The sequence below is a fragment of the Notolabrus celidotus genome, chromosome 3, assembly GCF_009762535.1.
Source record: "Notolabrus celidotus isolate fNotCel1 chromosome 3, fNotCel1.pri, whole genome shotgun sequence".
Lineage (NCBI taxonomy): Eukaryota > Metazoa > Chordata > Actinopteri > Labriformes > Labridae > Notolabrus > Notolabrus celidotus.
Window position 1 is genome coordinate 1,331,708 of NC_048274.1, and position 25,349 is coordinate 1,357,056.

The 25,349-nt window shown below is 40.0% G+C and overlaps 4 protein-coding genes across 13 annotated transcripts in view; 2 read left to right on the forward strand and 2 right to left on the reverse strand.

Annotated features, from left to right (window-relative positions):
* Positions 1 to 24: 24 nt before the first annotated feature.
* mfap1 (microfibril associated protein 1) lies at positions 25 to 5,588 on the reverse strand. Its single transcript, XM_034680962.1, has 8 exons — positions 5,368 to 5,588; positions 4,288 to 4,504; positions 4,058 to 4,196; positions 3,796 to 3,983; positions 3,299 to 3,568; positions 3,053 to 3,212; positions 2,878 to 2,967; positions 25 to 674 (listed from the first exon to the last, which is right to left on the reverse strand). Exons 1-8 carry the CDS (start codon positions 5,447 to 5,449, stop codon positions 495 to 497), a joined length of 1,326 nt encoding a protein of 441 aa, XP_034536853.1. The 5' UTR covers positions 5,450 to 5,588; the 3' UTR covers positions 25 to 494.
* A 1,494-nt stretch (positions 5,589 to 7,082) lies between these two features.
* hddc3 (HD domain containing 3) lies at positions 7,083 to 10,142 on the reverse strand. Its single transcript, XM_034680963.1, has 4 exons — positions 9,903 to 10,142; positions 8,233 to 8,288; positions 7,857 to 8,097; positions 7,083 to 7,317 (listed from the first exon to the last, which is right to left on the reverse strand). Exons 1-4 carry the CDS (start codon positions 10,024 to 10,026, stop codon positions 7,187 to 7,189), a joined length of 552 nt encoding a protein of 183 aa, XP_034536854.1. The 5' UTR covers positions 10,027 to 10,142; the 3' UTR covers positions 7,083 to 7,186.
* Positions 9,882 to 18,730, forward strand: vps33b (VPS33B late endosome and lysosome associated). 5 transcript variants are annotated; one of them, XM_034680960.1, is made up of 25 exons: positions 10,138 to 10,183; positions 10,343 to 10,410; positions 10,510 to 10,642; positions 11,785 to 11,865; positions 11,954 to 12,015; positions 12,128 to 12,177; positions 12,776 to 12,843; positions 12,925 to 12,970; positions 13,065 to 13,159; positions 13,385 to 13,489; positions 13,606 to 13,696; positions 13,775 to 13,852; positions 14,110 to 14,183; positions 14,266 to 14,352; positions 14,439 to 14,529; positions 14,615 to 14,689; positions 14,774 to 14,838; positions 14,925 to 14,979; positions 15,607 to 15,653; positions 16,723 to 16,855; positions 16,975 to 17,048; positions 17,137 to 17,238; positions 17,321 to 17,396; positions 17,801 to 17,920; positions 18,498 to 18,730. In XM_034680960.1, the coding sequence occupies exons 3-25, from the start codon at positions 10,547 to 10,549 to the stop codon at positions 18,575 to 18,577; spliced, it is 1,851 nt and encodes a 616-aa protein (XP_034536851.1). In that variant the 5' UTR covers positions 10,138 to 10,183; positions 10,343 to 10,410; positions 10,510 to 10,546; the 3' UTR covers positions 18,578 to 18,730. The 5 variants fall into 5 exon arrangements, with proteins under 5 accessions (XP_034536850.1, XP_034536848.1, XP_034536849.1 ...); XM_034680961.1 differs by having other exon boundaries at positions 10,167 to 10,183; positions 10,546 to 10,642; XM_034680959.1 differs by lacking the exon at positions 10,343 to 10,410 and having other exon boundaries at positions 9,882 to 10,183.
* An 866-nt stretch (positions 18,731 to 19,596) lies between these two features.
* The window catches only part of prc1b (protein regulator of cytokinesis 1b), an 11,217-nt gene continuing 5,464 nt past the window's right edge, over positions 19,597 to 25,349 (forward strand). For 5 of the 6 annotated variants that reach the window (XM_034680612.1, XM_034680613.1, XM_034680614.1 and 2 more), the window contains exons 1-12: positions 19,598 to 19,744; positions 19,978 to 20,110; positions 22,340 to 22,462; positions 22,552 to 22,785; positions 23,065 to 23,235; positions 23,371 to 23,520; positions 23,634 to 23,781; positions 23,867 to 24,003; positions 24,435 to 24,530; positions 24,629 to 24,775; positions 24,857 to 24,967; positions 25,072 to 25,185. In XM_034680612.1, coding sequence (XP_034536503.1) covers positions 19,734 to 19,744; positions 19,978 to 20,110; positions 22,340 to 22,462; positions 22,552 to 22,785; positions 23,065 to 23,235; positions 23,371 to 23,520; positions 23,634 to 23,781; positions 23,867 to 24,003; positions 24,435 to 24,530; positions 24,629 to 24,775; positions 24,857 to 24,967; positions 25,072 to 25,185 — 1,575 coding nt within the window. In that variant the 5' untranslated portion in view covers positions 19,598 to 19,733. Of the gene's footprint in view, positions 19,745 to 19,977; positions 20,111 to 22,339; positions 22,463 to 22,551; positions 22,786 to 23,064; positions 23,236 to 23,370; positions 23,521 to 23,633; positions 23,782 to 23,866; positions 24,004 to 24,434; positions 24,531 to 24,628; positions 24,776 to 24,856; positions 24,968 to 25,071; positions 25,186 to 25,349 lie in introns of all 6 variants that reach the window. The other variant, XM_034680611.1, reaches the window with a different exon arrangement.

Below are 25,349 nucleotides of genomic sequence, written 5' to 3' on the forward strand. Positions count from 1 at the left end.
TCTCTGTGTGAAGAATCAGAAATAAGAAATGAAAATACGAGTTTTATTCACAAAAAGGACGTTACTACACATCACTGTGACAAATATGGAGAACATAAGTAAAGCAGGACGTAAAGATTACAACTCACTGCTTTCAAACTTTGAGTTATCAGGTTGTGATCATATCAAAGGACATTTTAGACAATACGCCCTCAAAATGCAGCAGTCCTCTGATGCAACAGGCGAGTTCAAGCTATATTCAAAAGCACAGCGAGGGTCCCACAGGAAATTAATAATCTGTGAATCATCAAAAACAAAAACCAGCTGCCTCCTGAGTCTTCGTTCGAGGAGCAGAACATGAATCGTGATGTTTTAGTGACGGTGCGTCGTCCTGGGAGATAAAAAGTTCATCAAAGCTGTGGACTCAGTCTCTTTCCTCCTCCACACAAGCTGCAGCTCGGTCTCTGTACAGTCTCTGAAGCTGCACCGGGTCCAGGTGAAGTCGGTGTCACGTCTTAAGTCTTCCTCTTCTTCACCGTGGGCCGGTCGAACACGTCCCTCACGCCTGCCGCCTTCTGCTTGAAGAACTTGCTGTTCTGAGCGCTCTCCTGAGCCCAGGCCGAGTCGAACGACGTGGTGTCCTGGTCCACCAGGTGGGTGTACTTAGTGCGACCTGATCGACCGAAGTTTTTGACCTTAGGAGGGAAAAAGAAACCACAAGAGTTAAATTAGAGAATAGTAAGATTTCAGAGCTGATTGTTCACTCTGATGACACCAAATTATGAACAAGAGATAAATCAGATTTTACAGGTAACATCAAACGACAGCTTCAATGAAATAAACAGATACAAATGAAACTACCCATCAAATTAAATTAAACATTTTGAGATGAGCTCTTTGTGAGTCTGCAATAGCGCCATACACAGCTCGGCCTCCGTTTTAATATTTTGAGAATGAACTGATGTCAGATTTTGCTGCGGTGTTGTAGAAGCAGACGTCAGCTCAAAGTGATCCTGCCTCCCTTCTGTAGCACAGCTGTTACTAACTCTAACTTGGTCCCACCATCACACCTCAGAGACATTTATATCCAAAGCAAGGCATAACTATAAAGCCTTAAACTGGGAATATAAAAACAGCTACAGATGTTGACTATAAGGATTGGGATTTCTGGATATTTCCTGGATTTCACTAAAAAATAAAACCATGCATTCATTTTTTTTTTGGCTACACCAGCTTGCTGACAAACTTACACATCATGTCTTTCCTCTAAGTTATTTGTGGGTAATTTTGGTATTTAATTCTTGTGTCAGAATTTTTGCTAAACTTTAATACAAATGCAAAAATAAGGGTAACAAACAAACAGATGTGAGAGGTTTGTGATTGGAAGAAATATAGCTTTAACATTTTTTCATGCAGTTTGCAAAATAATATTTAAAAGGAAAGCAAACACTAAATTTACTCCATCTTTAAATAATTTATAGACTTCCACTTGCATATTACATTAGATAATTATCATTGTTATATTACATTATTATTGTTTTCTACAAGTTATGGTCATATTATATACCCATATGTATTTATGATATTGCTTAATCTGTCATTAGCAAACCATAATAACATCATGTCAGCCTGTCACTACTGAATCATTTTTAAAGGTGACATATCATGCAAAATGGACTTTTTAATGGTTCTCTCCCTGAAATATGTGTCCCTGTCTACAAACCCCCTGAAAAATAAAATAATCCATTCTGCCCCTGTTCTGATTTCTCCACCTTTCTGTAAATGTGTGCTGAAACCAGCCGTTTCAGTTTTCAGTGTTTTTGTTACGTAACAACAATATCCGGTCTGTAACAGGAAGTCAGAGCTCGGAGCTTGTTCAGCCCATAGACTGTATAAAATACAACTCAACCCCTCCTCCGTTTTTCATTCCCTGCACACATGTGTGCTAACAAGGAGCTTAGGAGGGAGGCATGCTAGTTGTAGGCTGTCTTCATAAACACAAAGGTCGGTTTTACTCCCCACGTCTGCAGATTTGAAGATCTAGTGGATGATTTTTATTTATCATGGAAAAGTGCTAGCGCTAGTTAGCATAGCCACATAGCTACATGTTGGTAGCTGTGTACCAAGACACACGTCGACATACTGATAAATAAAACAACAAGAAACACTAAATCTGTGACCAATGGTTCAGAAAGGTCCTGCTGCAGGCGCCTCTCCATCAGGATCAGATTCTGGATCAGATTCAGAGGGTTGAAGTAACGCGGGTCTGTGAGCAGCCGTGTATATTCAGCCAACATGTAAACATTAGATCAACGTGCTGGACAGCCGAGGCCACACCCACTTCCTGAGGGGGCGTGGTCAGAGAGAAAACAGACTGTTCTGAGCAGGGCTGAAGTAGAGGGTTTTTCAGGCAGACCAAAATCTGATTTCAAAGTGTTTTTTTGAGCATAAACTTTAAAGACATGTTCTGGGGACCTCTTAGACAAATATATGTTGATGAAAAAAGCGTGATATGTCACCTTTAATACTGCCTGTAATTACTATTTAATCCATTTGTAACATTTGTATTTATCTAAATTTATATTCTATCCTTATTTATCTATTTTCATTTTACCAATTGAAAAATGTTCTTGATTGTACTTCTGTCTGGGTTGCTGCAACAACCAAATTTCCCCCCAGGATCAATAAAGTAATATCTTATCTTATCTTATCTTAACTTCTTTCTCCAAACTCACAGCACACAGCCAGTTTCCCCAACATTCAATATCAACTTAGGAAAGGTTATGTAGTGATCCAGGTGAATCATGCTGCATAAAAGCATTTTGTAGAGCTGTCTGGACTTCAACATGTCACCTTCAGAGCAGCATAAAAGATGACACAGGAGTAAAAGCAGCTGACCTGCATGACTTTGGGTAAGATGGTTTTGTTGAAGTGATCCTCCAGAGTCGGTGCGCTGAAGTCTCTCTTGTAGACGTCGTCCTCCTCATCCTGAAACAGATCATATTAGTGGTTACTGATCGATGAAGCTGCGTGTGTACAGACTGAAACACTGACATCATCAGTCTCTACTCACCATGAAGAAGGCTCCTCTGTGGTAGTACTTCTGCAGGAACTTGTATTTCCCTTTGGTGGCTTTGTTGGTGACCTGCTTGCCGCTGTTCCGGAGCTCCGCCCTGCGCTCCTCCTCCGTCAGGTTATGGAATCTGTCGATCTCCGCCTTCTCCTTCTCCATGCTGCGGAAGAAAGACTCGTTACCACGCTGTGCTCATTGAGAGTTTAAACAGATGATTATTATAGACGTGGATCTGCGTTCACTCACGTTTCTCTGGCCTCTCGGTCTCTCTTGATGCGTTTGAGCTCTCGGACTTTCCAGGCTTCGTACTCCTCCTCCTCGTTCTCTCCGTCGGTGTCCAAACCTTCCAGAGCAGCCAGCGTTCGCCGGTTCTCCTCGAACTCCTTCTTGGCCTCCTCCTCCACGATCTTGAGGGTGTAGCGTCGCCGTTCCTCCACCTGCTTCTTGGCCTCCACCTCAAGCTCTTTCTGCCTCAGCTCCTCTGCTTCACGCTCCGCCACCGTCACTCGGTCCTTCCTGTCGGGCAGACACAGAGAAAATGATCCGATGCTTCTCTGACTGTAACAGATATTACTCATGTCACAGTCTCTATTTCTCTAAGGGAGGGGGATCTATGCATTAGTGTCTTGTGTTTATGTCAGCACACTCAGACTCTTCCTCAGACATGAGGTTCTTAAAGAAAGTTGACGATGCATTTAAGGGATTAGGGCTTTGGAAACACTTGCAGTTGTTTCAGTTCTTACTTGCGAATGAAGACGGGTTTGAGTCGGGGCTCTGCTTCGTCCTCACTGTCCGTGTACTCCTCATATTCAGACTCTGACTCAGACTCCTCCCCTGACTTCCCCTCCTCCTCCACCTCCATCACCTCCATCTCCTCGTTCTTCCGCTCAACGGCTCGCTGACGCATCATCTGTCGTCTGCGCTCGATTTCCTGCACAGAAACGTCGAGTCAGACACTTTTCCTCGACGTGACTTAAAGAGAAAACTTCAAGGACAGATACCAACCTCATCATCCACTTCTTCCTCTTCCTCCTCTTCTTCTTCACTGCTCTCCTCACGCTCTGGGTGCCATGTGCCTTCATCAGAGTCCTCGCTGCTCTCAGCTACAACTTCAGGCTCTGCGATCTGTCTGTGTCTCGCAAGCCTGCAGACGGAGAAACAGTGTTTTCAATCTCAATCACGTTTTATTTATGAATCAACAGAAAGTGATCTCAGCCTTCAGAAGCATCTCATACCTCTCCTCCACGTCTTCATTGACACGGTTGAGCAGACGTTTGAGACGTGGATCAGAGACCTCCTCTTCCTCCTGCTCCACCTCGGGCTCCTGCTCCTTCCCCTTCTTCACAAACTGGAAGTCCTCCTCCTCTTCATCCGATGACTCCATCGGGGCGTAGTCGGGACGTTTACCCGACACGTACCTCTTCACCTTCACCTTCTCCATGGAGAGCTCCCCTGGAACGAGCAAAACAATGATGAGCTGCAGGTTCATGTGATTGTAACAACTTAATGTTTGTGCTTTTAAAGATACAGTAATAAAGAGTAAATATCTATCAGCTTCACAAAATGATTAACTAAGAAACTCATGTTTATTTTCTAAAGTGTATGAATGATTTAATGAGTGTTGTGACTGGCTGCATGTGTTTGTTTGAAGTATGTTGGGTGTATATATTGTTTTTATTGTTTTGGTTTAAAAAATATATATTTTTAAGTCTTTAATTCTCCATGTAAAGCACATTGAGCTTGCTTGTAATGAAACGTGCTTTATAAATAAAATTGCTATTGCTATTTTACTATTTCACTATTTAGGTAGACTCCCTGAAATAAACAAGTCCAGATCTGACAAGTCTAGGTGCAGTGGTTCTGGATCAGGACCTGGTTTCCTTTGCTGAAGTTAGAGTCTGATTCGTAAAGCTGCGAATCAGACTCTAACTTCATCGTTGTATAAAACTGACCTACTGTACCAATATGAGACATAACTGAGTGGAAATGTGAATAAATTAAACTCTTTATTGTTGATTAGTTTATGCTAAGTTTATCAGAGGAGAGTGGATTCGTCTTCTTTATGTATTTACATCCTTCAACCTATTTTTATTGCTCCAGAAGTGACACATAAACATAAACACCCATTTGTTTACATTGAGCATCTTTATCCAGACTATGATCAATAATAAGCTGCATCACTAAAACAAGCTGCAGCCTTTATGTAGACATCATTAAGGAGGATCTCCTCTCAATATTTCATATTATTCTAACAACAGTGAGGTGACGCTAAGCTAGCAGGTTCAGTTAGCACGCTGTTAGCCTCTCTAACTCACCTTTATCGTTCCGGACCGGCACGGCTCCGGCCGTGGACTGGATCGGGGGAAGCTTCATGTTGAGGGCTTCTCGACTCGACATGTCTGCCTGGTCCTCAGTGTCAACAGAAGAAAGATCAAAGATGTTTTTTCACTTCGATAGATTCAGCTCGAAGTCGCTCCAAGCTAACGGAAGTCACACTCAGGAGTGAGCTAACGGACCGGAAGTGTGTGTTCCGACAGATATCTCCCCCAGAAAACTCTGCCGCACATATTATATTATCCTACCAACGAGTAAGATAAGACAAGATATTACTTTATTGATCCCCCCCGGGGGGGAAATTCAGCTGTTACAGCAACCCAGACATAAGTACAATCAAGAAAGAAGTTTCAATAAGTAAAAATAAAATCAAATAAAATAAAACAAGTAAAAATAAAAATAGATAAATACAATGTTACAATGGAATTTAGATTAAATAGCAGTAATTACAGGCAGTATTAAAAATGTTTCAGTAGTGACAGGTTGACATGGTGTGATTATGGTTGGTAATGACAATTAAGCAATAAATAAAAATAAATATGGATATGTAATATGAACATGAGTTGTAGTAACAATAATAATGTAATATAACATAATATAATATGGCAAAGATAATTATTATTAATTATAATACAGTATATTATGCATTATAATGCCAGCAGCAGTCAAGAGAGTCAGTTGGGAATGAGAAGATGGAGTGTGACAGACAATGCAGGGATGGTATGGATCTGTTCATGGGGGGGTTTTAGTATGACCAATAATTACTAGAAGCATAGACTGACATACAATTATATTAATAATAATTATAGTAATTATAATATTAATATATATGAATAGTTTATTTGCAAAAGCAGATAACTCCTTTTTTATCAGTTTCAAACAACATATTTCTTTTTAATAAACATATTTAATAAAGTTACATTTTTAAGTCTTATTAGTAATACCATTTTGACTTAGCCAAAGCAACCCAACTTCGGTTGATTGATTATACCCAAAACTAGTAATAGAAAAAATGTTTTTTGAAACAATTGGAATTTTTTTTAAAGTGAGTCCTCTGTTTTTGCAAATGAATTCTTCATAAATATAAATGCACAGAGCAGAGTAAGTGCCACTGATAAAAAAAAAGGAGGTCGAGCAGGCAATTTTTCTTTTTTAAGATGTAATGTTTTTAAAGTCAAAATCCCGACCTAAATTAAAGAAGTCAACCTTTTTCTCTTAATTTTGACTTTTATCTCAATAATCAGAATTTGATACCGCCCTCTCGTGGCTGGATCTTGCTACTACAGACACACATTATTAGACAGACTTATTCTTATACCAAAAACTTGTAAATACTTGTGAAATAAAAGAACTGATATCAAGACAACCATCAAAAAACCTTCAACTAAACGATACAACAGAAGACCTGAGGGGGAATGCATCCATACATTTTATTCTCTCTGTTTTCCTGTGTTAATTATGTTATCTCAAATGTTTTCTTGAGATCTGGACTTAATGTGAGATAATCACAACTCATTGCAATATCACAAAATAAAGATAGTGATAGTGGTCTGTCATATCACAGTGAACAGAATACTGTTTTGTTTTCTAGGCAGGTCAGTAAAGAATCTTCCTTAATAGCAACTAAACTGACACATTATCCACTTCAGGCTTCCTTACTGTACAACAACATAATGAGAATAAAACAAGTATCCCACAAGTGTATGAAATGTAATTTATTTCAACAATCTAGAGTACAAATGAAGTGCATCGTATTAGTGAATTGACGGGTCCGTGCTCCACTGTGTTGCATTAGTGTTGTCAGAGCTGGACCCCTCTCTGTTTGAACAGTTGATCCAGCTTCTCCTCCAGAACCGGGTTGGTTCCTCTCAGGCCTTTGATCACCTCTGAGGCCCACACGAAATACTCCTGAACCCGCTCGGCTGTCCAGCCTGCCAAACACACACAAATGAAAGGACTCAGTGTGGTGACTGATGCAGTGTGAAGCATATTTGGGTTATTTTAGAAAGATTTTAGACAGGCTAACACAGCTACACTTCAGCTTTCAAATGGGAATCTTTACCCAAATTAAAGCTATCATCTTTGTCACATTAAACACTTCAAGTAAAAAGTTGTATTTTCCTTACTTATGTATGTTAAATGTTAAATATGAACCCCAAAATCAATTTATCCTCCTTAAAATATTGGAAGATGTGCCTTGACCAGTCAAAAATAGTTCCATCTAACGTATTCTATATTTTTATTAAGTTATATTTTCTTAAAGCTATATTTTGTCAGTATTTCAGGGAACTTTGCATCCTTTAAAAAATCTACAAAATATTTCAAATCACATTAAAATCTACATTTACTTTAAACGAAGTATGCAGCAGTATAATGAAATGTTAAGTGTGAATCCCTATGATAAGTGTAAAAACACAGACAGCCTGACTGACACAGTTACAGTAAAGTACAGTAACAGAGAGAGACCTACCGACAGGTGTGCAGCGGTTCAGGTCCCTCAGGTTGTACAGTTTATCAGCCAGTTTGACCAGTTTGGCCTGGCGGCTGCAGTGAGCAGCGTGTTCCACCTGCTGACGTTTTCTCTCCTGTTTGGGAAGACTTTTGTCGTCCGTCACCTCCTGAACGATTCGAGCCACGACCGACCCGAACGCTGCTTCCAGCTCATCAGGAGAGGTGTCCGTGTCCTCCACCGTGTCGTGGAGCAGAGCAGCCTGCAACAAACAAAAAACAACATTTAATAACATAACACTTTTCTTTATGAAGCTGTAAGAATGCTTCACAAAGGGAGGCAGAAAACAACAACAGAGAAGATAGCTAACGTTTGATCTGTTCTGCTGATAACATACCTGCAAAACCTCAACGTCTGTCACGTCTCCTTCATGGCTGAGAATCCTGGCTACTCCTTAAAAGTACACACACAGAGCTGTGAGTATCAGAGAGAGCAAAGTCAACAAGAGCGCTCATTGTTCTTTTAGCTGCTGAAAGAAGCATCAGAGTTATAAACTGAGCAATGTTTACATTGTATATTTATAACAGCAACCTGTAACTGTAAGCCTGTATGTTTATTCCCTCAATTATCTCTGCAAACAACGTGTCATGTGTGTGAAACTTGTTTCCTGCAGATATCAAATTTACTTAGACCTCTAATTATGTTATGTAAGTGTAGTCAGGCTGAAAGCATTGTGCCGCTCAAACCATTTCTTTATCCAAACACATTATAAGACATGAGTTTGGTATAATCAGCAATTAAACACAACTCACATCCTTAGATATATGAGACAGGTCCTGGTGGCATTAGCTGTTACTTAGTGCTCAAATTTAAAAGCTAAATAGGTTTTAATTACAGTGTTTGTGATTGAAACGCTATAATTAAGACTGTACAACTCCTCCCTCTGATGACTGAACTATATTCTGTATGCAATATCCCTGCCACTTCAACATCCTGTGTATAATACCTTCATTCCAAGCGCTTTTGTACATAGAAAACTCTAACTATTCTGCGTTTCTGTTTATACTTATCATTAATCCAATTTATATTATTGCATTCATATTTATATCTTAATTTATTCCTTCTTTCTATTAATATTTTGACCTTTTCATACAGTGTGTAGGAGCATTCTGTAACAACTGAATTTTTCCCAGGGATAAATAAAGTATTTCTGATTCTGATATTTCTGATTTCTGATTAGGAACATGGTCATTTAAAGGCCCTGTGAGGAGTTTTGAACTGGCTGAGAAACAAACTGAAAATGACACCGATGCCTCTTTATGACCTTCAATAGCAAACAAGACCATCAGCAGCAACACTGACACCTTCTCTGTTGTCATTTTTAATGCCTGAAACCGCCCTGAGGGGGTAGGTTTCAGACCAGATGATGGACATCTTGCTTCAGAAACAGCCTTTATTTGACTGTCTTCATGGAAAAGAATCACATGGCCTGATAAAGTTGACTGTTAAAAGACAACAGGATGAGGATTTTGTTGAAAACACTACTTTTGCATGTTTAGGACAAGAGATAAGAGGTATCACTTTGTCCACAAGGGGGATTCCAGAATCGATACAAAACAAAAGTTCCTCACAGCAGCTTTAATTTAATGTGCATTTACAGTAAGTGCATAATTGGTTTGTCCTGTCTGACAAAGCACACCTCAGACTAATATTATATTTATAATTAGTACTTTTGTATACAGATAACGGCCAAAACGTCTTAATTAAAGTCGCTTGGATTTAATTGGTATTAATTAAAGTTGTAATTTAGACGTATTTATAAATAATCGGATTTTAGAGCACTTACACAGCTTACATAGTCACTGACACACAAACATCAGTACAGGCTTCAATAACTACAATCAAATTAATCAACATATCTTAATAAGCTTAATACCTAAAGTTAGAATCCAAAAAAATAAATGTCTGCATTGCCTCAGTCCACTTTTATTGTAGCTTCTACAGTGATTGGCAGTTTTCCGAGCCGGCCCCTGAAGGCATCAAATCAAAGGGAAAAGAACTACGCACCGATAGGGTGATTAATGTACGGCGTTTCATCCGGGTCTTTTCGCCTCTGATTACGATGTTTCTCAGCAGCAAAGTGAACCGTCTCTAACAACAGAACAGCGTCTGAACCAGGATCTGAACTCATGATGGAAAAACTCCGAGCAGGGACTGAACAGTTTCACGCTTTCACAACCAACAAACCAACGGCACTCCTCCTGAAGTGTAGTGGTCCGTCCCTTAATGTGTCCGGAGCGAAACAACCAGTCAGGAGATCAATTCCGCTCATTTAGCTACGGAAGCAGGTAGTTTCTGCTCTAATTTAATCTCTTACTTCCTCAAAGGTTCTTCAATATTCACTTTGACATCTCCGTGTGACATCTGAGAGTTTTTTTAAATGATAGAGTAATCCGTGTTTTCATTTTGAAGCTTCTCTCATCTTTTATAATCCGCCTCATATGCAGGATGTGTTTTTAGCCTGGACGCTAACCAAGCTGGAGGAATAAACCTCTCCAACATTTTTATCTTCTGTGTATGTTTATGTTTTGTTTTTGTTGTTTCCTTTTTCACTGTAAATTTTAAATGTTGTTTTTAGAGGTGTCACATGACTCCTGTGTTGTATTGTCTGTAGATGAGTAACGGTTGTGTGTACGGTTGTGTGGCCCAGGATGGCTCACGGTGCCAGGAGAGACTCACCGGAGCTCCCTGACTTCTTTCTGCTGAAGAGGCTGGCCAGAGATCAGCTCATCTACCTGCTGGAACAGGTGAGAGGAAGTCACTTTATATGTCTGTTAAATTTGGTATGGCTCTTTGCTACTTGGTTCCTACATTGGCATGGCACTATATCTCTTTTATATCTCTTCTAATTGTACATTAACTGGACATACTGGCACCAGAAGCTAAAATAATGAGGCAGCCAACCTTTGTTTACTGAAGGTTGAATGGACAGTCATTAATGTGGGAGCAGCTGTTGCTAGGCAGACGTTGCACTACTGACCACGCCCCAAACTTTGAAGTCACTACAGTTATTGTTTATAAACATTATTATTTTATTTTGTTTACTTATTTGTCTTTAAAGATTTCTGTATTTATTTTTTTATAATAATAATAATAATAATAATAATAATAATAATAATAATAACACATTTTATTTAAAGGCGCCGTTCTCGGCACTCAAGGACCCCGCACAGATATATATATACACGAATTTACATTAAAGGAAACAAAATCGAAGTCTAAATGAAAACAATATAAACTAACAAAGTGGTAAAAAAAAAAAAAAAAACATTATTTTTTAATTAATAATCATTTTAATTTTGTTATTATTATTATTATTATTAAAATAACTATTTATAAAATGATTTTGATTTAATTATTAATTATAATATAACTATTACTTTGAATGTATGTATTTACTTATTTGTAATTTTGTATAATCTATTATTAATTCATTCATTTTTACTTTTGGACTATGGACTAGGTGTTTTCAAAAGTCTTGTTTTTTTGTGCCTGTAATTGCTGCATTGTTGTTTTGTGATATATAGGCTGAGTCTAATAAGAACATTTAAATAAAAAGAACATTTAATGCTTTTAAAAGCTATTCCTAGTGGTATTTTGCAATAACTGTAAAGTTCTTATGCAATCCACGACTTAGAAGAACCATTAACAAAACCATTACTCTATGTAAATGGGTTGGATATTAGAAGTTGTAAATGTAATGAATATATATATTTATGTAAGAAGCTACTTTTATAGTAAACAGAAAATAACAACATGGGGGACGTTTTTCTGAAATTCCTACCTTTCTAACAAACAAAGGGAGGACATGGAGAGACATTGTCTGACTGGTTAAGTTTTGTCTCAGAGTTTGTCTTCACGCCTCCGTTTCTCTCTCCTTGTCTCACAGCTGCCGGGGAAGAAGGACCTCTTCATCGAGGCGGACTTGATGAGTCCGCTGGATCGCATCGCCAACGTCTCAACACTAAAGGTTTGACCTCTACAGCTCTCACTCTGCTGACTCTTCAAGTCGACAAACCATACAGACAAAAAAAAGTGATCTTTGTTTTTATTTACAGCAACATGAAGTCGACAAACTCTACAAAGTGGAACACAAACCCATCATCAGCACAGCAGACCAGTGAGTCCTGCAGTGTCATAACACACACACTGTTTACACACACACACACACACACACACACACACACACTCTTGATGTAACCGTGTAAGAACGTGGCTTTACTCTCTTACAGGCTCTGTTTCCTGATCCGGCCAAGAATACAAACTGTGAGATGGATATGTGGTGAGTTCAGCTGCTGCCTTTCCTTTTTCTTAACGCTCAATAAAAGAAAAACACTCAGCTTAAAAATCTGTCCATAAAAGGTTATTCAGCTAAAAACAAACACAAGAAAGGTCGTCAAAAACAAGACATGCTTCTGAAATGCAGCGTCGTATTTAATGGAAAATGCAGGTTGAGATATTAAAGGTGTGAATCTGAAATTCAAATCATCTTAAACATAGGAGAGAAGCCTTTTTTCTTCAGTCTCAGATGTTTATTGTTACTTTTAAATCTAAATAAGCTGCAAGTTATGTAAAGTTAACTCAGCGTTTAGTGAAGCCTTCAGTCTTTTGTCTGAACATAAAAAACCATAAAAGTTGAACGTCTTTAAAGTTTAATTTTAAAGTTTTAGATTGAAATCAAAATGAAGGAAAGTTTGTGGGGAAAAAGGATATTTTTATTTCTTAAATCAGGATAGCAGGCATCATAAACAGAAAGCTATTATACCGATGCATGTGCACACTTAGTTTCTCTGTTATAACTTGAATCCTCTCTTCCTTGAGTTCACGTCATCGATCAGATCACTCAGTTTTATTTCATGCTGGTTTCTTCGTTCTTCCAGATGTTGCCAACGCAGACAAAGCAGCAGGAAGACACAGAAGATACAAGATCATCTTCACTCCTCAGAAGGTGCGTCTCTTTCAGCAGTCGTCCCTGCTCTGACTTCTTAATCTCTCTGTATTCACTCGTTGTCCTCTCTCTGTGCTTCAGTTCTACGCGTGTGAGGCGGTGCTGGAGGAGCAGGGAATCCTCGGGGGTGAGCGTCTTTTCTCCTTCATCGTTTTTATTTTAGCAACAAAGATGAAGTGTTCGTTTCAGGGAGTGTAGAGCTTCTGGTCCTCTCCCCACAGATGTGACCACCGATGAATGGTCTTTCTACCTTCTTCCACTCGACGATGACATCATCAGTCTGGAGCTGCCCGAGTTCTTCAGAGACAACTTCCTGGTAAACACAAAGAGCTCTGTGATGATCCATGTGATGATTATTCAGTCTCTTATCCGTCTTTTTGAATGACTTTTTCTGGTATTTACATTTTAAAAACAGTGTCAGGTTAGATTATAAGATAGTTAGTTATTTCAATACACAGTTAAATGCCAAATATAGAAAATATCGCCGTGCTGGAGAGTTCCCCTCTTTAAAAAATGGCTTCTTTCATCCCTCCTCTCTCAGGCGGGGGATCAGCGCTGGGTGAGGACAGCCGGCAGCGCTCTGCACCTCCTTCACTCCCTCTACGGCCCGTTCTCAAAGATCTACGGGATCGGACGATGTTCCAAGGTGACGATCGTAGAGTTCAGATCCTCTGTGACGCATTTTCACCTCAGTTGTTGTTGTCTTTGTTTTTTACAAAGCACACGTTTAAAGATCCAGCTGTGTCCGTCTCTTCGGTACAGATGGCGTACGAGTCGTGGAGGGAGCAGGTGGAGGAGGGCGAGCAGAGAACTCGACAGGCTGAAATAGGAAAAGTGTTTCTAATCGACAGAGGTAAGAAGCAGATGTCTGAGTTCTGATGTGATGAGATGTGGTTTCCTTCCCTTCCTGACGTCCTCACTGTCTTTGCAGATGTGGACTTTGTCTCTCCTCTGTGCTCACAAGTCGTCTACGAAGGACTGGTGGACGATATATTCAGAATCAAATGTGGTGAGCGTCCAAGTCACCTGTGTTTCATGTCTTCATCTGCCAAGATATCCAGACTTAGACTTCATTTTCATTCCCACCATCATCTGGTGCAAGCATATTTTGATATTACTTGTTTGTAAAAGTATTTGGTCGGTGTATCTCAGAGTAGTTTTGCTCCATTGTGACACAAAATGAGACACAGAGACATCCTTTTGGACCGTGTTTAGAAATTGTTCATGTAAAGCATCACTGTGTCTCATCACGACTTCTCTCTGCAGGATGTGTGGAGTTCGGACCTGAAGTTACCTCCTCGGAGAAAAGTATAAAAGTCATGCTGAACTCTCAGGACAGGGTGAGTTGTAGCTGACATTAGAGAGGAGTCCTCTGCTGCTGGTCTTCAGGATCCTCAGTTTAAACTCTGGTGTCTCTCGCAGGTCTTCAATGAAATCAGAAACGAGCATTTCTCCAACGTCTTCGGCTTCCTCAGTCAGAAAGCCAGGAACCTCCAGACAGCGTACGATGTGAGTGAACATTTTATACCCCGGTCTCTGAGGGAGGCTGAGGAGACAGAAATATGTAACACTTTCCTCCTTTGTTGACGCCACAGAAGCGTCGAGGGATGGACATAAAGCAGATGAAGACGTTCGTATCAGAGGAGCTGAAAGGGTTAAAGCAGGAACATCGACTCCTCAGCCTTCGTGAGTTTTGAATCTGGACTGTGATCTGACATCAGATTTTGAGGTAGCTCAGGTTTTCATCTCTGAGGTGAACGTTCTCTTTCAGACATCGGTGCCAGTGAATCCATAATGAAGAAGAAAACAAAGCAGGACTTCCAGGAGCTGTTGAAGACTGAACACTGTAGGAATCATTCATCTTTAAAGTGTTTGTTGTTAAATATTCTGTTTATTATTATTCAAAGATCTTTGTTTGTTTCTTTTCCAGCTTTACTTGAAGGATTTGAGATTCGTGAATGCATTTCTTTCATAGAGGAGCACATCAACAGACAGGTGTGTTCACCTCATTCTGATATCAGGAGCAGCTCAGATCATGATGAATGAAATCATGCTGTAAAAATATTTCTGCTCTTCTTTAGGTCTCCATGACAGAAAGTCTGAGGCTGCTTTGTCTTTTGTCGATCACAGAAAACGGTGAGCAACTTTTCTTTATTATTGTTGTTTATTTTAAAGCTGCTGTGAGGAACTTTTGTTTTGTATTGGTTCTGGCGCCCCCTTGTGGACAAAGTGATACCTCTTATCTCTTGTCCTAAACATGCAAAAGTAGTGTTTTCAACAAAAACCTCATCCTGTTGTCTTTTAACAGTCAACTTTATCAGGCAATGTGATTATTTTCCATGAAAACAGTCCAATAAAGGCTGTTTCTGAAGCAAGATGTCCATCATCTGGTCTGACACCTACCGCCTCAGGGCGGTTTCAGGCATTAAAAATGACAACAGAGAAGGTGTCAGTGTTGCTGCTGATGGTCTTGTTTGCTATTGAAGGTCATAAAGAGGCATCAGTATCATTTTCAGTCTGTTTCTCAGCCAGTTCAAAACTCCTCACAGGGCCTTTAAGATTGTTTTTGAGGCTTTAGGGCTTTTATTTTGATAGGACAGCTTGCAAGAGACAGGAAATGTGGGTAGAGAGGGGAGAATAACATGCATAAAACCATATGACCACCTGACAAGGACTATAGCTTCTGCATACGGGGCGCCTGCTCTACCAATTGCATATAATTCTCATGCTGTATTAATAACTGTTTGATGTTTTATCCCTCAGGTCTCCTGCCAAAAGATTACCGGTCATTAAAAGCACAATATCTACAGGTGAGAGATAAGACTTGACTCTTTTAGAGTGAGATCATAACCAGTTGAGTCCTTAAAAGCAACATTTTTATATGAAGCAGTAACACTAAGACATTAAAAAACCCAGCAACTTACCTTTCTATGTCTTTATTTCTAATCTTTTGCTTTTAAGTGTTTCTTTTTTTGTCAAAATCGTATGAAACAATGTGTTTTATATTTTAATATGAAACTCATTTCAAAGTATGTTTGTTATAAACTACTAATAATCATGCTGACGGTGGGATGATGAGAGCAGTGAGTGATGGAAACACTCCTTTAATTTCTCTGGTGACCGATTTAAAAGTCAGTGTCCTTTCCTCAGGCTGTTTATTATTTTCCTAGCATGAAAGAGAAAACAAGAACACCTCTCAGCGTGTCAGCCTCACTTTACAAAGTGTAACATAATCATACATATTTTGGTAAACCCTGAATAGAAATGTCTTTTAGCTTTCAATTGTTATTCATTGTTTTAGATGGATAGATTGACCTTTATTGTCTTTGCATTGTTCAATTAAAAGGACTGCATTAATACATCAAAACAATAATAATAAATATAACAAATACATCTAAAGTTTTCAATAAAACAGGCAGACATACAGACATATTTTTGCATGTATCTCCCTAAAAAATGCACTTTTCCTCTTAAGCAATGTTGCCCAGGTATTAAGTTAATAAATCTGTTACATGCTGTGGATAGACGTCTTTATTAATCCCTCAGGGGGAATAAGATACAAGGTAGTGTTGCAGAGCATTTCTCTCTCAAGCCTATGGATGACATTTTCCATTTCCTGCAGCTCTTCTGCTTTTTCTCCTCTTGTTGCCTCTTCTCTGTGCGAGGCGTTCCACCTCTGACATCAGTGTAGCTCCTTTGAGTGAGAAACAGGAAGAAGTTTTCCCCCCACAGCAGGGACACAAACTTTAAAGTCTGCAGGAATATGTTAACACTGAGTGTTATTTCTGTTGAAATGAGCAGCTCCATCTTTAAACCTGTCCTTGCAGACTAAGAGCTGCTGGTCTAATGTGTAACATGTCTTCTGCTCGGCCTCATCAGAGTTATGGAGTCGACCACATGCTCACCTTTGCCAACCTGAGGCAGCTGGGTCTGCTGGTGGAGCAGCAGCCGGGAGAGACGCTGACGGTGATGGAGAGCAAAGTGGGCAAACTGGTCAACGACAAGACTGCAGGTTGAACCGACTTCTCCTCATCACAATAACTCCTGTTTGTTTATCCTGACGTTTGATTTGATGATTTGCCAACTCAGATTAAGACATGCACTGAAGTGTCCTTTATTTTGTCCTCCCAGGAAAGCTGACTGACGCCTTCTCTTCACTCGCAAAGAAGAGCAACTTTAGAGCTCTGAGCAGAAGACTGAACCTGGTGAGTAAATGTTTCCACAAGTGTTAATTTGGTCTTAATCATTCTAAAAATGCTTTATGATAATAAAGGTGTTATTATTTGTGTGCAGGTGCCAAAGTCAGATGAAGAATATGACCTGCGTGTCCCTCGAGACATGGCCTACATTTACAGCGGCGCCTACGTCCCTCTGAGCTGCAAACTCATCGAGCAGGTGAGCAAACAGTAATCATCTCTTTTATTGACATTAATTATTAAGAAACCACTTTAATGTTATTGTCTCTGCTCTGCTGTAGGTGCTGGAGCGAGACGGGTGGACGGGGCTTGAGGAAGTGACCAGGCTGCTGAATGGGCATGAATTTGCTGTTACAGGTTAGATGATGAAAAGTGAATCAATGACTTAAAGCTGTGGAGTTCACGGAGTGTTTACTTTCAGCCTTACTCAGTAAACCATTATCTTTAACGGTTTTAGTAGCCACAGCAGGAGATCAGTGAAACCTGGAGCTTAAATTCCTCGGTTTCTTTTCCATGTGTAAGTGTTAATGGGTTTCTGATTGGCTTACATGTGTAGGTATCATGACATATGTGTCTGAACCTTTATACAGTCTATGGTCTTAACCTGTCAGCCTTATCCAAAGTTAAGGTAATGTCAAGGTTCTCACCAGGTTAAAACATCCTGTTTTTGTGCATCTTAACACGACTGTTAAACTCAAGAAGAGACACCAAATCTTTGAGTTTTGGATTCCTGAATGCTCAAAGTTGTCGTTTCTCATCAGGAGGTAACGGCGCTGACTCGAAAGCAAAGGGCGACGCTCAGCGCATCATCCTGGTCATGTTCCTCGGGGGCTGCACCTTCTCTGAGATTTCAGCTCTACGGTTCCTCGGCAGAGAGAGAGGTAAACATGAAGGACTGGAGAACTCTTTATCCTCTTTTACAAACACATTTTTATAGAAGTGCTTTTACAGGAGATGTTATCTGAGCGTGTTTTAATCTTCCTGACGCTGCTTTGATTACATTTTCAGACTGTAACTTTGATATTTTAGACTTTAACTTTCGCTGTTTTTATTCTTCTTTTAATGTTTGTCTTACCTTTTTTTCATCTTGTTTGATTTCCTTCTCATTCCTGTCATTTTGTGGCTGTTGTCTTTCTGCTTTTACCTTCCTGCTGTTTTTGATTTGCATTTTTAGTCATTGTATTCCTCACATTTCACTTTTTATTTTATTCTATCTTTTAATTTGTAAAGCCCTTTTTTGAAAAGTCATATATTATTATTATTTAATATATTGTTATAATAAATTATGTATTAATTTAATTAATAAAATAAATTATTTAACTTATTGTATCATCATCGTTATTATTATCATTAAATATATCATTAAACGTATTATTAATAATTATTAGAATTATTATCGCTCTGAAAAAATTACCTTTAAAAGCAGGTTAAATTTAACACCACTGCTTTGTCTTTCAGGTTATAAATTCATCGTGGTAACGACCGCCATTACAAACAGTTCAAGACTCATTGAGGCTTTGCTGGAATCTCATGTATGAGACGTGAGGCCCCCCCATGATGGACAGAGACCGGGACATTCCTGCTGACACGCCATGCATTCCTCTCAGAGCTGACAGAACTACAGATGGAAATGTTAACCAAGGAATAAATGTGTAAACATGTATAAAGTGAATAAATGTTTTTAACATGTTGATGATTTTCCTTCACTTTGGGTTCAGTCTGCTGTAGCTTAGTGTTCGGTCACTCCAGAGGTCTTTTTTTAAGTGAACTTCATGACAATAATACACCAGGGGTTGAGAGAGAAATAAGATTGTAGGAAATGAAGTTAAACATAAGGAGGACAACAAAATCTCCATCAGGTTAGTCAATTACAATATTTAAAGAGTCTTTGAGGTTTTAGGATTTGAGGAGGGCTGCGTTTCTATTGTTTCATTGTATTCATAACATTTCTAAAAAGGTTTTCTGTTGCAAAATTTGCTTTTAGAGTTGGGGAACTGTATATAATGAAAAGATAAATAAGAGTATTGTTTTTGTTACAGGCTGCAGACATCTTCAGAATCAGAATCAGAAATACTTTATTTATCCTGGGGGGAAATTCAGTTATTACAGTTGCTCCTATACACAATAAGTAAGAATATCAAATAATATTAATAGAAGAAAGTAATTAAAAAGATAAAAATACAAATACATTGAAAACAATGATAATACAAGTATGTAGAGAGGACAAAATAAGCTATGTAGAAAATAAATTCTGAATAAAAAAAATAAAAATAAACAACTGACAAAGTTTTCCAGGAAAAAGCAGTAAATGGAAAGTTTGAAAATGTAAATAAGTCCAACATGTCCTTTATTAACTTCTGTAAACCTGCTGAAACAGAAGAGCCATTATCCTGCATCACCACACCCTCTATTGAAACTGTGGCGTTCGTTTCACTCACACGTGTTGTTTTCAATGGGCGGTCTCCTCTCCTGATTGGCTGTTGCTGCTCCCGGCGGGCGGCAACAGTTTGACACAACAAGCGCACTCTCAGCAGCAGCCAATCAGAGAGCAGAACGCTGAGGGACGCGTGTTTTGAACTGCGTGTTAGCAACGGACAGAACAGACAGGCGAGGGGACCCGAGGCTCGTCTTTATGACAAGTTTGTGTTGTTTTTGATCAGTTTGAGAAGTCTGAAGCAAAGTTTGGATTTAAAAATGAGGAGGAGGTAAGATTAAACATTTATTTCAGGGTATAGATAAACACTTTGTCAAAATACAACGAGTTAACACGAGCTAAATGGGACATCGAGTCAGGTGCACTAACTTTTTAAGCTAGCTAGCTAACCCCACACTAACTGTTAGCTGTGTTTAAACTTACAATACTGTAATTTAATGTCCTGTATAAGTAGATAGTGTGACTTAATTTGCTCATCAAGTGTCTGATGGTGTGTCTCTACAGCGAGGTGCTCGCAGCAGAGTCTGTGGCTTGCCTGAATAAAGCCCTGATCCACCTGAAGGACATCTGGGAGGAGATCGGGATCCCAGAGGACCAGAGACTACAGAGGACTAATACTGTCAAGAGCCACATCAAGGTGAGACCTCTAAGACCACATTGCGATGTAGTTTTAGTCCTGATGAGTGTAGAAATGTTGCTTTCTTGGCTCCCCTGACACATGGAGGCTCATGGGAGGTTATCAGTTGACCTAAACAGGTTTCACAGAGGAGGTGAGTGGGGGGATAAAAGCTGAGTGAAACTACAAGTAGAGTTTTTATTATTGAGTCACATCTATTTAAATCTGACTACCAGCTGTCACTTCTGCATTTCATGACCACATATGACTCAGATGTTCTGTTTATCCACCTGTTTACTAATGAAACTGAGTAGAAATCTGTCTGTGTGATGATTTTAAGGCATAATTTATTGCTAATGCTGTATGGTAAAAAGGTTTGGTAACTGACTTACAAAGGCATCTCTTAAACCTGTTCTGGAGAGGCAAGGCAGCATCCTTCAATATGGTGGCCCTGAAGTGCAAAACACAACAACATTAACCTCTAATTGAAAAGACAGATATCTGCTGGGACATTTCTGATTGGATGAACGCACTGTCCAGAAGCAAATGTTGTTGTGTTGTCTTATTTGTTGCTATGTTTTTAATACTAATGTTAAATTATAGGACTTGTAGTGGCTACTTTACTTTGTCAACTTTACAAAAAACAAAACTCAAATCAAAACTGACCACAGGACACGGGGAGAGTGGATCGTACACAGGATCCAAAGATTGCCAATGTCCAGCCATGGTTGTAGTTTCTTTGGTGTTTTATTGAACAACAAAAATAGCTTCTTTCAAACAATAGATAGCGTCTTTGTGCTCTCACATCTCCCGGTAAAAAAAAACATTCCCCTTCCCTGGGGTCCACCCCTTCTATCTTACCCGCCCATCTATACACATGTCACCCAGTGCAACAACCAGGGTTCCCACGTGTCCTGGAAAACCTCGAAAACAGTTGACCAGTTTTCCAGTCCTGGAAAATGGGAGAAAAAGTCAAATGTCCTGGAAAATCACAGATTGTCCTGGAAAATTATTCCAACATGACTGCGTGCGATCTGACAAGGTTAAAAAAACACATCCCCATTCAACATTTGTGGCAATTTTTGTCATTCAGATCTATTTAGGTCAATTTATGCACTGATCCTCTGATTATTAATATTATTTATTTATTTCAGTGAGTCAGCTTCCAGATTCCTTTGCTGGCTCTTTTGTTTTTTACTTAGCTCATTTAATATTTTTTGAGAAAAGAGAAAGCTGAGATGAGAGTTGCCCATCATTGTTACTTGGTTGCACTAATAAAGTGAAGTGCTGTCCATCTGTGGTTGCATTGTTCAATTAATTTGCCATCACTTTTAAGCATGTAGGAGATGATTTCATTGATAGCCATAGACTGCACGTCTTTCAATGTAGACTTCCACTGAGAGGAACATATTAGACTATTTAGGAACTAAATTAGGAACTCAATTTAGACTGTCATACCAGCTTGATCATCACTGGAAATGTCCTGGAAATGTCCTGGAAAATGATCTCTGGAAAAGAGTGGGAACCCTGAACAACATGTATTGATAACACCTAATCATCAAACGTAACCCCATATTTTCCTTCAATGAAATAACAATGAATTGATTAATTAAAGTAAAAAAATCAAATATATGAAACAATGTAAATAGCTCCATTAGGACTTATATAGTGCTTTTCTAGATAATCAAAGACCCTTTACATACTAGTGTGCAAACTATACATGTACAAGAAGGAGAGATCAGAGATGGGAAGGGAGTAGAGGTCACGTGTTGTAGGCTTTTTGAAGAGGGAGGTTTTGAGTTGATTTTTAAGTGAGATGTGTGATTTTTGTTGTTGTGTTTTCTTATGTGTTGTTGAGCTGCACTTCATCCCCCTGTCATTTACAGACACTTTTCCCCCTGAGGGAACAGTGTTATACATCTTATTTGAAAAGCAAGCTTCATGCAAACTGGTGTAAAAAAAAACCCAACACCTTAAGAGTCCTAATATGATCCAACAATGACGTCATTCAGCACTTGCATTCAGCATTAGTCTCCATTTAAATAGAACAGGTAAGATTTTTAGAGATCTGTTTCTGCACCAAGGACCATCATTACTGATCGGCATATACGGCTAGAAAGGAAATAAATAGAACATATCTGTTCACGCTGAGGGAAGCGGAATCAGTGTTTTTAATCACTGGATATTGATGACAATATCTACACGTATCTGTCTGCATAATGCTTATTTACCTTTCTGTTTGTTTACTAGAACTTACTGGAGATGATGATCAAAGAGGAGGAGTCTCTGAGAACGAGGCTGATGAGCAGCATTGACACCTGCCGGAGAGAGATGGAGAAAGTCTGCATGGAGCTTCAGCTGCCGCTGTTTGAGGTAACAAAGACGGTTTCAAGAGGACAACAGTTACTTCAATGTAAAATGAATCATCTCTTGGAGTAACCTCGTCCTCTCTGTTTGATCAGGAGGAGAGTGGCATCAGCATGCTCCAGCAGGAGAAGAACATCCGCACACAGGTGGAGGCTCTGCTGAAGGAGAAGAGTCAGCGGATGCAGCAGCTGAAGGTTCTCCTGGACCAGGACCAGGACCTGTGTGACATCCTGTGCTCCATGTCTTTCGGCATCGCGCCCGACTCTGTTCCCTCGCTGGAGCAGCTGGAGAACTTCCGTCAGCACATCGCTAACCAGACTGAAGAGAAGGTGGGTCGGACTTTCTGCTCCTCTAGGTCGATAGAACTCAAATCCTCAATTCACATTTGATGTTTTCTAAGAGACTGAAATACATGTTGGATATTTGAAACAGAAGTCCTGTCAGAGGGCTCTTAGATCTTAGTTTTTCTTGATTGCTTTACTTGAGGCAAGACATTTTCAGGGACATAGGACAGGGGACACTTAACGAACACATGACAACAACAACAAAAACTTATGTCATGACCGTGTCTAATCTTGATATGTTTTTGTGCTGCTTTCATGTTTCAGGTGAGGAGGTATGCTGAGTTCACAGACATCAAAAAGCAGATTATCCTGCACATGGAGGAGCTGGACCACATCCCCGAGACCAGCTTTGAGAAGGACATCGTCTGTGAGGATGAGGACTCGTTTTGCCTCTCCAGAGACAACATCACGTCCCTCAAACTGCTTCTCTGTCAGGTGAGAGGTCGTTTTTTTAACAAAGTGTCTGCTATCAGTCAGATTATTTACAGTCCAGTCAAATATGTAGGATGAGTGATCCAGCCATTGGAGGTTGGAGCAGAGATGATGGGTGGTGTCATGCTCATTTTACAGCTGGAGGAACGTAAAGCAGAGAACGAGGCGAGGTGTGAGAGTCACAGGGAGAAGATCCAGAAGCTGTGGGACAGACTGCAGGTCCCGCAGGAGGAGAGGGAGGCCTTCAACGATCACATGGTCTCATCCAGGAAGAGGAACCTAGAAGCAGTAAGAACACACTGGCGTCCTGAGCCGCTGGCTCCACACTTCATCTGGTTTCAGCTCGTCCTTCAGTCGTGTGGCTTCTGGTTTAACTTCAGTTTGCTCTTTTTACTTTTCAGTTGCGAGCAGAAGTTCAGCGTCTGGAGGAGCTCAAGCTGCTGAACATCCAAAATGTTACGGACGCCATCCGCTCTGAGATGGCCGTGCTCTGGCAGAAGTGCTTCCTCAGCATCGATCAGAGGCAGGACTTTTCACCATATTTCAGCGGTGGGTTCATTTGTTTTCATTGTAACTGCTTTAATCCTAATAAGAATAACTGACTCTATAAAAGACTCTTATTGACTGCTTTTAGAGGATTTCACTGAGGAGCTGTTGACTCTGCACGACGCTGAGATCCTGCGACTGAAGCAGCACTACGAGGATCACAAAGAGCTCTTTGACGGGGTTCACCAGTGGGAGGACAGCTGGAGACTCTTCCAGGAGCTGGAGGTGTGTGTGCTCTCGCAAGAGAAAGACTTTTACAAACATCTGAAGCTTTAATTGTTGCACTAAAGAAGAGCTGCTTGGGTTGGATGTTGCATTCTGGGATGGATGGATCTGTGTGGGCGCCACTTTTCAACAAGTTATCCTCCTTATTATGTCAGAACCGTGCGTTCAAAGCAGACAGTGTTGTATTATCAGGTGACTACACCTTGTGGAGAGCTGAAAGACTCCTCAATGTAAGACAAGTGAGGCAGGAGGTGGGCGCCGTGTCTCGAGGCTAATTGGACGTACAATACAATCTGTAAACATAAATAGAAAACAGAAAATTTGAGCTCTAAAGAACAGATATTATGTTTTAGCCTTGTTGTATTGATGTGAATTAATCCAACGCTCGAGGCTCAGCGAATAAAAGAAACCTTTATCTTTTTCATTCCCAGAAAAAAGCCACTGATCCCTCCAGGTTCACGAACAGAGGAGGGAACCTTCTCAAAGAGGAGAAGCAGAGGTCTGAGCTGCATAAAAGTCTGCCTAAGGTAACATGTGATGACACTTCGTACTTTCGACACAATAACATCTCTTCTCTTTTACAGCTTTATTTATTTGTTTTAATCTTTGTGGTTTTTTCATGAAGCTTGAGAAGAAGTTAAAAGCCCAGATAGACGCCTGGGAGAGCGAGCAGGGTCGTGAGTTTCTGGTGAACGGGCAGAAGTTCCTGCAGTACGTGGAGGAGCAGTGGGAGCTGCACAGAATAGAGAAAGAGACGGAGAAACAGGAAAGGGTAAACAAACTCTCTTGTTGCTTTAAACCTGGATGTTTGCTGAGAAACGTGTTGACTCATCTCTGAACAAACTCCTGACAGCATCTGAAGAAGAGCAAACAGATGGAGGTGGACATGCTGTACGGGACAACCGTACGGACACCGACCAAACGCAGGTTCCTCGGCACAACCACGCCGAACAAAACACGCAAGGTAAACCTGTTTGTGCCTCACGTTCAGTATGGAAAGTTTCATACTAATTCAAGCTCTGTGGGAACTAACCTCCTGCTTCTCCTCCTCTCTCTCTCTCGCTTCAGTTTAATGCGACCTCCAGCATCTCCAGTGCCACCTCTAACAGCACCATGCGCTCTGCCATTAGTGGAACTGTCTGTCGCTCACCTGTGCCCCGCCCACCTCTCTCCACAAACAAGGTTAGTCACACTTTCAACATGAACTCAAAGTTCAAACACCGAGCTGACGACATTTAGAAGAGCTTAAGTCAACCACAATCTCTTCTTTCTTCCTACCTCTAACTGGTGCACAAACATTTCCACACTTTCTCAACTTAAACTTGTAAATATAGTTGTTTTGTACT